Below are 17,551 nucleotides of genomic sequence, written 5' to 3'. Positions count from 1 at the left end.
GTTAACCCTTTAGCTTAGTTCATTGTCAAGATCTATGTAAATTAGCCTTAGAATTTTGATTAGTAATAGAATGATGGTTCTTTTTATAACACTAATATCTTTTTAAGTTTTGCTCTTATAATTTTAGAATGCATGAAACATATAGCTTTGGTTTAAAATAGCTGTGATCAAAGAAGTGTTCAGCAGTTTGGGGTAGTGGAAATAGCATTTTCTTTGGAGTCAAGAGACATGCATTTTAATCTTGCCTCTATTTCTAACTTGCTAATAAGGGAAGTTCTTAGACTTCACAGATCTTCGTATTCTCATCTATAAAGAGGATTGGCCAAGACCTTTAAAGTCACCCCCCACACCCCTTTTTAACAGCTTTATTGGGGTTTTAAGGTCCTTTTTGGCAATTCTGTGCCTCTTTTTATACTAGAATTTAGCAAACCTCTGTGTGTGTGTGTGTGTGTGTGTGTGTGTGTGTGTGTGTGTGTATGTGTGTAAAATGCTGGGCTAGATCTAGTGTTACAGCTTAAATAGGCATTTGGTCCGGTTTATACCTGAAAGAGAATAGCATTCAGGAAATACTACAGTAGTGGGGGGAAAATCTTAGAGAAGTAAAACCCTCCTTATTATTTCCTTTAAAATTATGGCCCTCCCACCCAGAATGTATAATTTTCCTTTAACAAGCTCTTATTAGTAATAAAAGTTTGGACAGCTGCCATCTTGAAAGTTTGTAGTTCATCTTTTGTTAAGCAGACATGGCCTTCTCCATTCTTTGTTACACACACCCTCACTTTTTGAAGACTTGTTTTTAAATTGATAATGCAGGGGATTTCTCATCTTGTAAAGGAGAATTGGAGAAGATTATGTCTGTTTTAATTCTTTTTTTTTTTTAAAGATTTTATTTATTTATTCATGAGAGACAGAGAGATAAGAGGCAGAGGGAGAAGCAGGCTCCCAAGGAGCAGGGAGCCTGATGCGGAACTCGATCCCAGGACCCTGGGATCATGACCTGAGCCGAAGGCAGATGCTTAACCATCTGAGCCACCCAGGCGCCCCTGTTTTAATTCTTTAATATCTGCCTTTATGGAGATGAAGAAGGGGGGGAATCTCCATTCCTTGAAACTGGGCTTCCTGACAAGTTTCCCAAGTTGGGAGCGGGAGAGAATGAGTACCACAGGAGTCATGTGTGTCTGTGCTTTGGAAACAAAGCTATATCTTGTGCTGTTGCTTTGATTTGGTTTTAGCCACAGTATTTAATTTATATTGACTATAAATAAAGTCAAAGACACCGTCCATTTTTTAAGTTTAAGAAAGCAGTGGGGTCACTCCAGATTCTAGATGGGATTGAGGAACACTGTGATACACAATAAATTCTGGGGAGAATTGCCCCACTGGACCCAGGATTTGAAGATCACATGGAGGGTTCAAGAAAAAAAGAATTCAGATGATATCCTTGATGCTTTATTAAAATATTGCAGACACAGTATGCTATCCGGTATACTCTGGCGTTGTATTACTGGAGGGGCATTGTACTTGTAGTGTAGCGTAGGATACTGTGTTACAAATAGAGGGTTCTTTTTGTTTTTTTTATTTTTTATTTTTTAAAGATTTTATTTATTTATTTGACAGAGAGAGAGACAGCGAGAGGAGGGAACACAAGCAGGGGGAGTGGGAGAGGGAGAAGCAGGCTTCCCGCTGAGCAGGGAGCCCGATGCGGGGCTCGATCCCAGGACCCTGGGATCATGACTGAGCTGAAGGCAGACGCTTAACGACTGAGCCACCCAGGCGCCCTCAGATACAGGTTTTTTTTAAACAACTTACTCTGTTTAATTTTAGAACTGGTTTTATAAGGTAGAAATTTTAAAGCTGCTTAATTGCTATGCCATAAAAATTGTTGAACTTTTATTATTGATTAATTTTATTTAAAAACTGTTAGGGCGCCTGGGTGGCTCAGTCAGTTAAGTGTCCGACCCTTGATTTCAGCTCAGGTCATGATCTCAGGGTTGAGATTCTTGAGATTCTCTCTCTCTCCCTCTGCCCCTCCCCCTGCTCATGCTGGCTTACTCATGTGCGCCCTCTCTCTCTGTAAATAAATAAATTCTTTAAAAAAATTGTTAGACCTTTTATTGTGCTAGGTAAAATAATATTCTCCCAAGGACCTTGTTGAAGTTGTATTATTTATTCCTTCAGTAAATAGTTACTGAGAACTTACTTTGGGTTATATTCTTGAATTCAGGAATTGAAGGTTTTACTATCTTCTCCAGGCTTATTTCAGAGTTTTTACCACATTAGGTACCTTCTGTATTCTCCTTGAGTCTATTTAGGAATAGAGGATTTCGTTTCTCTTTTCTTTCATGAGTCCTGCAGAAGCTTTAATAAACAGGCACGTGTTAAAACCCGCCATCAGGAATGGATGAACGTTTTCTGATATTCTTCAATGAGAGGGAAGGGTGGCAAGTTTACTTTCTTGTAATGCTGGGAGTGTTCAAGTTCATCCACTTGGTACTTGTTTCAGCTACAGATGGTAATTCCAGTTGTTGTGTTTTTTGTTTTTGTTTTTAATGTCTCATTTTTTAATTTAAATGCAATTAACATATAATGTATTATTAGTGTCAGTCTCATTTTCTTTTCAGCAACTTAAGTATATATTTTTTACAGTACTTGCAAATGCCTGGGTAAAACATTCCCCCCCCCCATGGAAAGATAGAGTATTTTTTTAATTCTATGAGAAAAACATGGTTTTAAAGACATTGATAAGAAATAATCTGCCCTGTGCTCATCGCTGTTGTTCTTTATACTGTAGGCTCAATGAAGGCAAGGGCATTGTCGGGGATTTTATTTTCCCCAGACTATCATTCGATGAGATGTTCAATCAATAAATGAGTTGATCTGTATTTAAGGACATTGCTTAGATGGCTCTTTTGGCATGTTTTCAACATTTTGTTGTGAAAATCTTAAGCCTAAACCAAAGTTGAAAGAATTTTGCAATGAACACCTATATCCACACCATCTAGATTCTCCTGTTAACATTTTGGTATATTTGCTGAGTCACACATCTATCCATCTGTATATTTCTATAGCCATTTATTAATTTATCTTACTTTTGGTACATTTCAAGGATTTTTCTGGACCATCACGGAAGCTAATTTGTACTCGGCGACCATATTCGAATTGGTGAAAGAAGAAGTGATGAGTCAGTTTTGGCTATCAGATGTAGCTTTGTCACTGACCTCATATGACATATATGGATAAACTATGATTTCTTGCTAATGTTTCTATGATTTTAATATTGAACATTTAACATGATCTCCTGATAGAGATTCCTCATTTGCTGACTATCGTGGTGTGAATGCCTATGTTTACTGTTGCCAGTATAGTTGGCTTTAATGTTACTTCACAGGAAACTTAATTTTTCCTGTCTTTTCTGGCTAGGAGTAGCTCATCGAAGCCAGAGCAGTGAAGGAGTCAGTTCTCTCAGCAGCTCGCCCTCCAATAGCCTTGAAACCCAATCTCAGTCTCTCTCACGTTCCCAGAGCATGGATATCGATGGTGTCTCTTGTGAAAAAAGGTAAAGTAAGCCAGTTTTCCAGTAAGCTGTCGGGTTTATGGAAAGGGAGAGATTCAGTCACTTTAGTCTCTAGTCCGCTAGTCCCAAGTGCCAGCCCAGAGATTTATGCCAGTCCTTAGCAAATTAGTGTGAGATCTATGAGATTTATGGGTCTTTTGTATTATTCTGAAATATTCTTTATAAGTTTTTTTTTTGTTTTGGTATTGACATCTTTTAGGAAATAATGGTATAAGTGGTAAAAAAAGAAAATTGTTTTAAATTTTTTCTAATGTCCTTATTTGTACATACCATGTTGGCAAGCATATGTCAGTCCCTAAAAATTTCTTCGAAGTTTTACTGATCAGTGAAATTTAAAAGTTTGGAAAGGTACAGACAGGTAAGCCACGTACCTTCGGAGCTCCACAAGGGTCAGGACGTCCTAGAGCAGAGTCTGCCTGTGCTGTCAGAGTGCCATGAGTGGGTGACAGAGTTGCTGAGGTACTGATTCCTTTATTGCTTGCACAGGCCAGAACCCCCCACCTCCCAGCCCAGGACCTGTCTTCTCTGCCCTGAAGCAGCTCCCACAGTTTATGTCAGTGGACCAAATACTATTTTTCTATGTGTGTTATGATGTGGAAAAGGTTAAGAATCATTGGCATAGAGTTTCAGCACTTGGTGGGGTTGGGGTAAGGAGCCAGATGAGAGATCACCTCACAGTAGGTAAGAATTCAGAAAGGACTACATTCTCAGGAAAAAGATCAAGTAGAAAAAAAAAAAAGTCAACCCCACAGAGTAAAAACAATTGTGTTCTTATTACCTTAGCTCTGAGTAGATAAAGTTTTAAAAAAATCAAGCCATCTCTGCAATTTCATGGCCAGTGGGTGACTTCATTGGGTCTGGCACCTAGATTTACACTATTGGTATAGTCTGAAAAGCCTCAAGCTGAGAACTACCATATACAGTGGAGTCAGGTCTACACTGCCTATAAGGCATCTAGCAGAAGCAAACATAAATCATCCATGTCTTTAGAGGATTTCCTTAGAAAAATTTCCAAGAAGTGTGAGCTCATGGTTGGAAATCACAGAACACACTAGATAAAAGCCAGCATGAGTAAGATACCACAGAATCAGGAACAACAGAATTATTCACCTAGAGATTCTTGGGGTTTGGAATTACCAGATACAGGATACAAAACACATATGTTTAAATAAATGACAAAGGGAATTGAAAACATGAATAAGGGGAAAACAACTATAAAAACAACCAAGCACATTTGAAAAAGAACCGTGTAGAATTTCTAGAAATGAAAAGATAATTCAGACGGAAGACTTGATGCAAGAGTTAAGACAGTTGATTAGACATAGCTAGAGAATTAATATACTGAATGGTAGAGCTGAAGAAATTACCCAGAGTGTGCCACAAAGAGAAAAAGAGATGAAAACTACGCAGTGTATTTAGAGATATAATGGACACAGGGCCAATATATACCTAATGGAAATTCAAAAGGAGAGAGTAGGGAGACTTAAAGCAATTCCCCACACCCCTCTTTATTCCATGGTTTTTCCTCTACTGGTTTGGAAGCCATTATCAAAAAGATAAACGGCTAAGAATTTTTCTAGAGTTGATAAATGATATTAATCCTCTGATTAAAAAAGCCCAGAAACTCGCATGCTGATTAAACCAAGAGAAATTCGTATCTGGTCATTTTGTAGTAAAATTTCCAAACATCGAAGACAAAACACCTTTAAAGCAGCCAGAGAGAGAAAAGAGATTATCTGCCAAAGAATGATAGATGTTTGAATGATGGAAGTCACATGGAGGCATAATAGTGTCAAAACGCTGAAAGTAAGTTAACTGCCCACTGGGAATTGTGTACCCTTGTGCACCTATCTTTCAGGAGCAAGGGTGAAATAAAGACATTTATCGATTCAAAAAACAAACAACCAAACAAAAACAACCTGATAGTCTGCCACCAGAGGACCCCAACTTTTAGCAGATGTAGTTGAAGAAGAAGGAAAGTGATCTCAGGACTGATGTCTGAGATGCAAGCTGGAAGGATGAATGAAGATAATAAATGTGGTACATCTAAACAAATGCAGTATAAACAGTAGTAACAGTATATAAAATAATATTGGGGGAGAGAAGTAAAACAATGAGTTAGATGTAACATGCTGGACAGCATAGCAGGGAAGCCAGAAGCGGGGTGATTATCAGAGCAAGCTCTAAAGTTCCTGTGTACGTGGGAGAGGGGTGAAGACACTGGCCAACTTTTAGATTTTGAGTTGGGGATACTTGATAAAATTTAAGGGTAGCCACTAAAAGAACAGGAATGGAGTGTATCTTCCAAACAAGTAAAGGGAAAATATGGAATGGGAGTTGGCAGTTTGGAGGGACTTAAGTCAATTCAAAGGGAGGGAAGAAAGAAACACAAGTTTAAAAAAAGGGACAAATAGCACCAAATAAGAAGGTCAAAAGAAATGAAAATTGGTCATGAATCAGTGAAAAGGCTTAGATTGGGGTAAAAACAAAACAGAACTCAGCTTTATCCTTGTTTACAGAAGGCACACCTGAAACATTAGGTTAGATCTTCAACCTTTCATTGAAAGCGAAAGAAAGGGAAAAGATATCCCACGCAGATACTAAACAAAAGAAAACTGGGGTAAACATATTCATAAATTAGACTTTAAGGCACAAAGTATTATTAGAAATAAGCACTGTGTACTGTTTGACAGTTTCCAAAATATATGCACTTAGTAAGAGGACAGCGGCAGCAGTAAAGCACACAATAGTAGGACTAGGAGAAAGTGACACATAATCAAAATGGGAGATTTTAACATCCCTTTCGTCCATCAATAAATCAAAAAGAATGAGCATCCGTAAGCATATGAACAAATTAAACAACACGGCTAAAAGCTTGATCTAATTGACAGATACAGAACTTTGCACTCTACAGTTGGAGAATACACGTTCTTTCCTAATACCCAACGACCAGAGAGTTTCTATGTGACGCTTCACATAGATCATGTTTTCTGATGAGGGCATTAGATTAGGTAATTAATAGAAGAAAAAAAACTTAAAAATTTCCTCATATGGTTGGCAATTTTTAAAACAGAGCATGCTTCTAAATACAGATCAAAGAAGAAATCATAATGGGGAATTTGAAAGGCTCTAGAACTGAACAATAAGAAATACTCCGTGTTACGAGCTGTGTGTCATAGCTAAAGTGGTCCTCTGAAGAAAATATAAAGCTATAATTTACATGAAACAAGGAAAAAGAGAATATAACTAAGTATTGGAAATAAAAAGCCTTTTCTGGGAAGACTGTTTCCCTGGATATGTGCATGGCCAGCCCCCCTCCTATTTGTATTCCTGTGGCATTTCTCAGTGAGGCACACCCCATTTAAAATGGAAAGGCCTGCACTCTCAATTGCCTTTTCCTTAATTTTTCCATAGCAGTTATCATTATATGATATATTCTACTTATTATGTTTATTGGTGTCTTTCTCCCTCTAACTAGAAGGTAAGCTCCATGACACAGGGATTGTTTTGTCCCTTTTGTTTGTTCACCAACCTCTCTGACAACTAGAACAATGCCCACACAGAAAGGGGATCTCGGTAGTGTTTGTTATTAAAAAAGAGAATTCCATGAAAAAAATGTAAATATGTAACGTGCAAATAAACATGAAAATCTGGATGAAAATCAAATTCCTAGAAAAACATAATTCTCCCAAAATTGACTCAAGAGGAAAGAGAAAACCTGAATGATCAAAAACCGTGAAATAAATTGAATCAGTATTTTAAAATTTTCCAAAGCAAGCCCCTCGCTCGTATGATTTTATGGGCAGATTCTGCCATTCCACTTATACACAGATTTTTCCAGATAATTAAAAAAAATAGGGAATACTTAACCAACTCAATTTACAAAGCTTGTAAGACCTTAATATCAAAACCAGACAAGAATAATATAAAAGAAAAAAATTACATGGTAATCATGCTCATGAACATACTTGCAAAAATCTTGAGATACTGACAAATCAAATATTATAACACATAAACAGCAGACGAAACTTCTTTGGGGCTGGATGCCAGGATAGTGGTTACTGTGGGCTAGCTTAGTTGCGGAAGGGTCATTGGGGTGTTCTTGGGGTGCTGGTAATGCTCTGTTTCTTGATGTGGGTGCTGATTACATCAGTGTTTCTTTTGTGAAGCTTTATTCAACCAAAGACACACGATCGTCTATGGATAGGTCTGTACAGATATTTCAATTATAAGTTTAGTTTAAAGTAATAATATAACATAACATGAGCAACTTGGATTTTTGTCAGGAGTGCAAGGGGGCAGCATTAGTGAATCTATAAATATCATTCCCCACGTTATATATGAAAGAGAAAAGCCATATAATCTTGGTAGTTGGAGAAGTTTGATAAAATTCACCATCAATTCATGATAAGAATCTTTGCAAACAGGAAACAAAGGTGCCTCCTAAATTGACAATATGGCAGAGACAGAGTTCAGCAAATACTCCACATGATCCCCTGCATTTCCAGTTACCTTTGCAATTAGATGGGGGCCAAGTGACTAATTTTGTCCAGTAAGCTGTGAGTGGAAGTGACATGTGTCACCTTTAGGTAAAGGCAGTTGAGCCGATGTTCCTCCTCCATCCCTCTCTTCTCTTGCTCCAGTGACCTTGGAGGCTGTGTATTGCAGATGGCATAGATTAAAGATGGAGTAAGGATGCTTCACTCTCACCAGACTCGGCGTAAGCAAGAAATAACCCTTATAGTCTTAAGCCTCTAAGATTTCCAAGTGTGTGTGTGTAAGCACAGCATAGCTTACCTTATTCTGACTAATATAGTCTCTCAAGAAACTACAGCAACTCTCATACTCTGGGGTGAAAAATTAGAAACACTCTCTTTAAAATCAGGGAAAAAACAAAGATGGCTGCTCCTTCTATGTCTGGTCAGTGTGGGGGGATCCTACCCAGTGCAGTACAACAAATAAGGATCAGAGTGGAAGAAATAAAACAGTTATTATTTGGAGATGAAATTATTTTCTACCTAGTAAATCCTACATATAAGTAAATAAGTTGCTTCTGAGAGGTCTATATCAGTTGTATTACTATGGACTAGCAACAAGCAATTAGAAAACTTAATTTTTAAAGAGGTACCATTCACTGTTTCATTTAAAAACATATGGTGCCTATGTATAAATTTAACAAAAGAAGTGAAAATAAACTTTTCAATAAACTAAGAAAGTTTATTGAAAGACCAGGGGTGCCTGGGTGGCTCAGTCAGTTGAATGGCTGACTCTTGATCTCTACTCAGGTCTTGATCTCAGGGTTGTGAGTTCAAGCCCCACATTGGGCTCCATGCTGGGTGTGGAGCCTATTTAAAGAAAAAAAAAGTTTATTGAAAGACCTTGAAGAAGGTTTAAGTACTTGTAGAAAGCTACTTATCTATGGACTCAATAACATAATGATGTCCTTTCTCCCCAGTTTGATCTCTAGAGTCAATGAAATCCTAGTGAAAATACCAACAGGATTTTCAAGGAGTCTGTGAAGCTGATTCTTAACTATGTGTGGAAGAGCCAAAGGCCAAGAATGGCTAAGACTCTCTTGAAGTGGGAGAGTAAGGTGGAGACATTGACCTAGCAGATAATCAAGATTTATTGTGAAGTATTAGTAAGATAGAGTGGTTTTTGTTTGGGGACAAGCAGATTATCTCATGGAACAGAAATGAATATCCAGGAAAAGACCCATATATACATGTCCATTGGACCTATTGAGAGGTGATTTCATATTAGCATAAAAAGGACGGGCTTTTAAATAAATGGTGTGCTGGGAAAATTATTTATTTAATGTGGGAAAATATATGTGCTTAACCAGATTTTTGTAATAGGCTCTGATCATATGTATACCATTTAAAAATAATATGTATAGAAAATAACCTCTAATTTGCTTTTGAAAGTGAGCCTAAGAAAATGACAACTTAGGAAAAATATTTCCAGCAAGTATAATAGATAGAATGTTTACATCCTAGTTTATGAAGAGCTCTTAAAAGTCAATCAGAAAAAAGATTTTATTTATTATTATTTTGCCTTCTTGACTGATTTTGACTTCTTTGCTTTATTATTTTGCCTTCTTGACTGATACTTAAGAACTTTTCCTCAACCAGGAAGCTATGACATTGGGTGGATTTATAAAAGGTAAAAGCCTTATTTGTCTTTTATACTTAAAGCATGTCCCAGGTGGATGTGGATTCAGGAATTGAAAATATGGAGGTTGATGAAAACGATCGAAGAGAAAAGAGGAGCCTCAGCGATAAGGTTGGTAAGAGATGAAGCCCTTGCTTCTGTTTTTAGAACAGGTAATATAAATACCCTTTTAGTTCTTCCATCTGCAGAGTCGATTAGAGTGCACCGCCCCAAGTCAGCAAATCCTATTGAGGTGACTCTTTTTTTCTTTTGAGGAGAAATGGAGCCTAGATTGCCCTAATGGAAGGAGAGCTCACTTCTTTCATCTGGTCAAATCCTTCATTTACCTTGGTTTCAGATCCATATTTCTGTCAGTAAAGTGAGTTTGTAATGAGCAGGAATTTCACGCTAACTTGAACTTTTTCTGTTGGTCTTTTGCTTACACAAGTAGGTCATCACATCTTCCATAGTATTCTGAGGAAAATGGCTGGGAATTGAGGCAAGAATACATGAAGTCCAGTAGCACTTAGAAGCTCATTTAAAATATGAGGTCTTTACATTTTGTTATCATCTGAGCTTAGTTCCCTATAGTTAGCCAGTGAGAGGTGTTTTCTTTTGGCGGGTGTCATGGGGTAGAATTGGTAGAGACAGTTGCATCACTTACTGTGCAATGATTTATGCATGTTCAGCAGCACTTGGTGATGGGCATCTGTTGGACTGTGGCCTTCTGATGGCACGATGCTTCATTTTGTAGAGGTCTTGCGTGTTTCCAGAATTCTTTTATATATATTTTATGTGTGACAGAAACTAGTGAGTAACATTAAATTCTGGAAAAGTTTTTGGATGAAAATTAGTTCTGTGCTGATGTTATCCTGGTCCTTTGGCGTTCAGGAAAGTAAACAAATAGGATGTATGTACATCCTTTATCACATTACTCCCTTGGTGATTACAGGTAATGTTCCCGCTCTTTTATCCACCCCCCCGTAGATAATTGTGAGCTTAGGAAACCTCCATGTTGGTACTTTCAAGTCATAGTAACAAGTTTATTTTTCCCTTAGTCAATGGGTGAACAGTTGTATGTATTTCTAAAATATCCTCATTAATAAATGAATTACTTGAAATTAACCCCCAAATCTTCTTCCTCACAAGGAGCCTTCCTCGGGTTCTGAAGTGTCTGAAGAACAGGCCTTACAGCTGGTCTGTAAGATCTTTCGTGTCTCCTGGAAGGACCGGGACAGAGATGTCATCTTTCTTTCTTCTCTTTCTGCACAATTTAAGCAGAACCCAAAAGAAGGTAGGAATCCATCTTAGCTGTTAAGAGAAAACAAGGATGTAAGATCTTTGCCCTTCTGTTACCGGCATTCACTTTCTCTTGCTTTGGGGTTATGTTTTTTGACTACAGAGATAGTTCTTGATGAGGACACTGCTGTTTGGCCACTTTCCACTGATCTTATTGATAAATTTTTTTTTTCTACTTTCATGATTTCTCTAGAAGAAAACTATATAGATAAGTTAATGGTCTCCATTGTTTCAGAGTTGAAGTTATTAATGTCTCTAATAAATGGGAGTGTACCGGACGGTCCCCAGGGATCCTGGGAGAGGTGCTCTGTATGACCTCTACTTGCTTTAAGCGCCTGTCAGGTCATGTGCAGACAATGGAGTAAATCCACTTGATTAAATTGCTTATTAGCAGGATAAAACATTGATATTTTGCTGTGTTTCCAGGATTCTATTTTAAGAGACTACCCTAAACCACACTTTTATAACAAAGTAATAAAACCTCTAGCAAGATACCAGCATTTCAGGCACTGATACTCTTCTTTACAGAAGTCATTTGGAATGCAGAAGAGGCAGGGGTGGTTTGCTGTAGTGTTCCTTTGCGTATCACTAGAATATAACCCTGACGGCAGGGATTTTTGTTTCTTTTGCTCCCTGATGCATCCCCGGTGCCTAGAAGGGTGGCTTGCACTTAATAATCCCTCAATAGATGTACTTTAAATGAGTGAATGAAAAGGAGATCATCTTTCCCTTTTTTGTGCTGCCCCTCTTCCCTGGCAAGAAAAGTCCCCCACGTTCCTGGCAGATGGATAGTTTACTTCTGATTTTACTGGGATCTTCTTATTAACTGGTTGTAGATATGAGCCTAGCACCCATGTGTTTCAAAAGCCTGCCACTTGTTCTTCTTCTTCCTTTTTTTTTGAGCAACAGCTACTTGAAAAGAGAAATTTTTTTTTTATTCCAGAGCAAGAGAGTGAGCAAGGAGGGGGACGGGCAGAGGGAGGAAGGAGAGAGAGAATCTCTGCCAGACTCCCTGCTGACGTGGAGCCTGACGTGGGGCTCGATCCCACAACCCTGAGATCACGACCTGAGCCAAAATCGAGAGTCGGGCGCTTAGCCGGCTGAGCCACCCAGGCGCCCCCGTGTTATTTTTCTTATTGTAAACCTTAAGATTCTTAAATCTGTCTTGTACACATGTAAGTGATCATTTTTAATAGCCAAATCAGATAAGATTTACATGTGTTACAGCTCTTATTTAGTGATATTTAAAATGTATCCAAAGACCTCGAGGAAAGCATTTGGGAGCTTCAAAGACTAAGGAAGCAGTTAGAAAATAGAATTTGCTCCAGAAAGCCAGATGGTGACTAAATATTAGATGCTTCATAAAATATTTTGAACCTCACATTTAGTAGTTCTACCTTATATAAAGCATAGGTAGGTGAAGAAATGTAACCCAGCTTTATTTCTAGTATGATAAACAAATGTCCATAGCTGGGAGTAGCAAGACCGTAGCTATACGGTTAATATATATCAGCAGGGATTCTCACTGGGTGCACTCCAATTTTCTTTCTTTCTTTTTTTTTAAATAAGTTTTGTATTTTGGAATAATTTTAGACTTACAGAAAAGTTTTGGAGATTGTGCAGGGAGTTCCCATATCCCCTTCACCCAGTTTCCCTAATGTTACCGTCTTATGTAGCCATAGTCTGTCTGTCAGAACTGAGATATCACTATTACCTGAACTCAGGCTTCATTTGGAACTTTCACCAGGTTTTCTCCTAATGTCCTTTTACTGTTCCAGAATCCAGTCCGGATACCACATTGAACCTCTGGTTCCAGTTGGCTGATTCAAGGACCGTGTATATGAAGAAGCATGTGTAACCTCTTCTTTATTCTGCCTTTCCAACAGTGTTCTCTGATTTTAAGGACTTGATTGGCCAGATTTTAATGGAAGTGCTAATGATGTCTACTCAGACTAGAGATGAAAATCCATTTGCCAGTCTGACGGCCACATCACAGCCAATCGCAGCGGCAGCTCGGTCACCAGACAGAAATCTCCTGCCCACTACTGGCTCCAACCCAGGAACAAGCCCCATGTTCTGCGGTGTGGGTTCCTTCGGTACCAGCTCTTTCTCTAGGTCAGTGCGCTCCCTTTTGCACATCTAGTTTGGTAGTCCAACGGCCATGAAGTATGTGACGGAAGGGACTGCTCACTCACGGGCCTTTGCCAGTCAGATTGTGCCATGTGTTGTATTTGGGTGGGTGTGTTTAGTCGTGGCTGGAGATCTTGTCTTTTCCAGATTGGTTTGTTTGGCTTCCCATGGTTAGGCTGTTGGTAAAATTTAGAAGCCAGTGGCTGTATAGAGTACATTATTTTTTGGAAAGAGGGCTTTATCAGACTGTAAATGCAGCCTCGAGATCGGTGCGGTAATTAGATTATAACCGTTCAGATGAGTATCTGAGAGCTTTGTACACTTGAATGCTTAGAGATGCAAAGTGTCCTTGTACTATTCTTTAAAAGCTTGATATTTTCCATTTTAGTTATTTACCTCAAGTTTTTCTTCAATTTTCTCTTCTTTCCTCTCTTTCTCAACTGATTTAGCCTCTATGAAACTAGCCCGGCTCCCAGGACAAGTTTCTGGAGCTCGGTGCCGATGATGAGTCCATCCTTTGCCTCCTCCCCTTCCCGTGCAGCCGGCCAGATGGCTGTGCCGTCCACTCCCCTCAGCCCTCATGGCGCGGCTCCCGGCGCTGCCGGAGGAAGCCAGCCTGCGTCTTCACGGTATCGCCCCTACACTCTCACCCCCCCATGGGGCTCTTCAGCTTCTCCTACCCCGCGGTCCCCCGGCATCTCCATCCTGTCCAGCTCGCCCAGCCTCCCTGCCCTCGCTAGTAGCCCTCAAGCAGTGCCTGTCAGCTCTCCCAGACTGAGACCCGGCAGCCTGGGGCCACCTTCCCTGGCCACCTCCCCCAGTGCCACGAGCAGACGTTCCTCATCCCTAAGGATCTCTCCTAGGTATTTATTCAGCAGGAAAGCCGCGTGCGTGTTTGCAGTGCCAGGAGAGGTGATTAACTCGGTTTGGAAGAACTGCTGTGTGACGCTGACCTCAGTTACATGTGCTTTCCTGTTTGGGGTTATTAACCTGTGTGTCTAACTAGTTTGGTAGGCTCGCGCCCCGAGTCCATGCTTCTGCTAGGCTTTGATAACAGTAGAAGGTGTGGGTGTTTCATTGTGCCTCCCTCCGTCTGTTCTTACCCTTCACTCTTCCTCCTTCCTGGCCAAAAAATGAAGTCACTTTTCATTTTTTGGAAATCTAGTTCATGTGTCATTCCTCATTACAGATGAATTCCAGAGGCTGTGGGCAGTTTGTATTTGAGCGTTGGGGCTCACAGGAGCACTTTTTAGCTCTTTGTACTGTTGTCAATCAGAGTTGAAATACCGTTAGCCCAGGGGGTGGTGGGAGCAAGTCTTGGGCCCGTGTCCCTCACCTCTGATCACTGGGGCTGGGCCGGTGTTTGTGTCTTGACCCTTTGACTTGAGCCTCTTAGAAAGAAGTAGTATCAGAATTCCACTAACCCAGTGCCTCCCCTCCACCACCGCCCCCCCCACCGCCGAATGTACCTGTGCATTTATGTCATCGAGGTGAATTATTTTTCTGCATGTCAGTAACCAGAACTTTTAGCATAACATTTAATTAAAAAGGGGTAGCAGTTGCAAAAGCTTTCCACCTCTTGTTTTTCCTTTGTTCCCTGATGACCTTTTTTGCTTTTGTTGTGGTAGTATGTACGACAATCCTTTCTCCTTCCTCTTCCTCGCACTTTCTGGCGACAGTAGTGATGAAGATGAAGAAGATGATGATGGTGATGATGGTGATGATGAAGGTGGTGGTGGTGGTGATGAGTTTTCTTGTGTCCAGTTTGGGTCCAGGTATCAGAGGAATGGAGTCTTACCCCTGCATGTGCATAGGTGCTTAGGAACTAACTTTTATAAGCCCCCATTATGGGCATGCTTTGGATCTAAACAGGGTGGGGTCAAATGAGACAGCCTGGATAGTCAAGATGTGCGGAGCTTGCATGTACCGAGGCTTTAGGACCTTACCTGGGGTAAAGTGGCACGTTAGGAAAATCTTCATCGTTGTTGCCTGGTAAGTTTGGAGGAAAACTTACGTGTAATCATTTGTCAGAAACAAATGACAGATTAGAGATGAACCATCAAGCACACCCACCCTAAGATCTGAAATGAGGTGCCCTTCATTTAACTATGGCGAGTGTTCTTGTGAGCTGCCAGATGTGAGCAACACGTACTCGGTGGGGCATGTTTCCTTACGTACAGTTGCATGGATTGCTGCTACTTAGGAATGGCAAAGGGGCTGGGATCGTGTGTGCGTGTGTGTGTGTGTGTGTGTCTTTTAACCCCCCTTCCACCCCAGCTCGGGCTGACAGTCTGTTCAAGAGGATATGGGGCCATCCTGTCTGGTGTATAACTGATTCTGCTTTCACTTCTAACCTTAAATTTCACTGATCACCTCCTTGACCTCAGTGAAGCTAGACCCTTGTTTAGACAGCCTCTGGAATGACAACAGAGGCTGAAACTGAGTTCGTGATGCTGCTGAATGTTCCCCCATGAAAACTGTGTGAAAAAAGACTGCTTGGGTTTTTTAGGTGATTTTGGGCAAGAAAATATAATAGCACCTTCTTTCTGAACCTCTGATTCATTGTCTTACGATTTTGCTCTTAAATCGAAGTTTCCACTGGACTGATTTGGTATTTGTGCCCAGCACTGCTCAAAAATAACTCCAGGCTATAAATAGAGATGGCAGTAGGAGTTAGGTACACTTCATTAAATTTGACGGTGTTCAGAAGAATCATTAGAGAGAGTACATAAAGAGAGAAAGGAATGTTGGTGCAAGGTTGAATATTGATTCAGGAAGGTTGATATTTGTATTAGGTTGAACGTTGTATTACTGTTTCTCAAGTGAATTTCCCAAAGGTAGAGTGTCTTTTTCATGTGGATAAAATCCTACTGCACGATTATAGTAAAGCAGCAGGCATCCTTTTTAGGAATCAATTTCCATACATGATGGAAGTGCTTTGTTATCTGTTTTACTGTAAATTGTGAGAGAAATGCTCTCTCTCCCTGGCCTGTTTCGTTCCAGCTTGCTCTCACCAAGATACCAGATTGCATGCTGCTTTTACTAGCACTAGACTCCTGGCATCCCAACCTTGTCTCTGATCTAGATTCTATAGCTACAAGGAGAGATAACTGTGTAATAATAGCTCCAGATACTGACTGAGCATCGTGGGCCAGATCCCGTGCCAGCACTCTGCACACATTATCCCTCTGTCCTCACAGCAGCCCTTCCAGTTACTGTAAGGAACCTGGGGGACAGGGAGGTCAGTCACATAACTAAGTACGTGGCAAGGCCTGAGTCCAGAACTCACCTGCTTCACCACCACACTGTGCTCCCAACAGGACTCGTGTTGTTCCTGTTCCTTAACTAGTTATTTCGCAGCCGAGTGTTTATGCATCTACTCTGTTCCTTGGCAAGGAAGTGCCAGCATTTTACTTGGTAATTACAAAATTCCATTCAGTTGGCAGGTCCTTTGCTGGCTGTTAAAACAGAATCCGATCTATCCAGATTTTGGCAACTTACAGCTCTTGAATAGCTATCAAGCAGAATGTGAGAGGATATGTAAAAATATATAACTGATTAAGCAAATAGAGAGGAATTCAAGAATGCACATAGGGCCAGAACCAAGAGGAGGTTAATTTGAGTGATCAGGAAATAACAGTTATTTTCTTGCCAATCGATCTTTCCAGAATTTTATTTACTTTCAAGTAAGCAATTTCAACACCTACTCCTTGCCCGGTAAGATGAATGTTGTAGAAGAGCAACAGGAGGCCGCGTCTGTCCCCCTCCTGCCCGCCTCTGGCTCGCCCGGTGGAGTTGATACGTTACAAATGTTTTTGGAAGTAGTTGGGACACACGTACATATGTTAAGTATCTGTAGTGGGGATGAGAAGGATTAATTTAAGAAAGGTAGAACATTCCTTCTGTGACGTTCTATAGTCCTCCGGAAAGAGCTGTGTAAATTATAAGGATCAACCTGTTGCAGGAGTGGAATGAACAAAGTGAGAGAATTGTCTTGTAATAAAAATACCATAGCATTTGCTTGGAGGAAAATTTTTCCGAGTGTTTCCTAGGAAAGAAATCTGTAACTGCTTAATTATTTCAGTGAAGGAGGTAGAATCTTCAGTATCGTGAACCTGTGTGAATAGAGAAAGGGAAAAATTAGCAAATGGTGAAAAATGTTCACATTTACCCTCTCATTTCTGCTGCTTGTCACTGCTTGGAGATGAAACATGGAAACAGTCCCATCGTGTGTGTCTCCAAACCCTCCCACGCAGTGTGCCCCTGCTCACACAGAGTAAAACCCAAAGCCTTGCCCTGGTGAGTGAGAGCCTTCGTGTCCCATACATGCACACACACACACACGCGTTCCTCCATTCTGACCTCACGTGCCTCCCCTTGCCTACGCTCTCTGCT

At 40.3% G+C, this 17,551-nt stretch overlaps 1 protein-coding gene across 1 annotated transcript in view; it reads left to right on the top strand.

Annotated features, from left to right (window-relative positions):
- The window catches only part of UBE4B (ubiquitination factor E4B), a 128,815-nt gene that overhangs the window by 52,954 nt on the left and 58,310 nt on the right, over positions 1–17,551 (top strand). Inside the window, exons 3-6 of the mRNA XM_028108147.2 lie at positions 3,421–3,556; positions 9,772–9,859; positions 10,877–11,021; positions 12,913–13,141. Coding sequence (XP_027963948.1) covers positions 3,421–3,556; positions 9,772–9,859; positions 10,877–11,021; positions 12,913–13,141 — 598 coding nt within the window. The remainder of the gene's footprint in view (positions 1–3,420; positions 3,557–9,771; positions 9,860–10,876; positions 11,022–12,912; positions 13,142–17,551) is intronic.

Source organism: Eumetopias jubatus, unplaced genomic scaffold (assembly GCF_037043125.1).
Source record: "Eumetopias jubatus isolate StellerSeaLion01/CBP00866 unplaced genomic scaffold, mEumJub1_p1.0 scaffold_4, whole genome shotgun sequence".
In the NCBI taxonomy this organism is placed as follows: domain Eukaryota; kingdom Metazoa; phylum Chordata; class Mammalia; order Carnivora; family Otariidae; genus Eumetopias; species Eumetopias jubatus.
The sequence above is the reverse complement of the archived record's forward strand: the minus strand, read 5'-3'. Positions and strand labels throughout refer to the sequence as shown.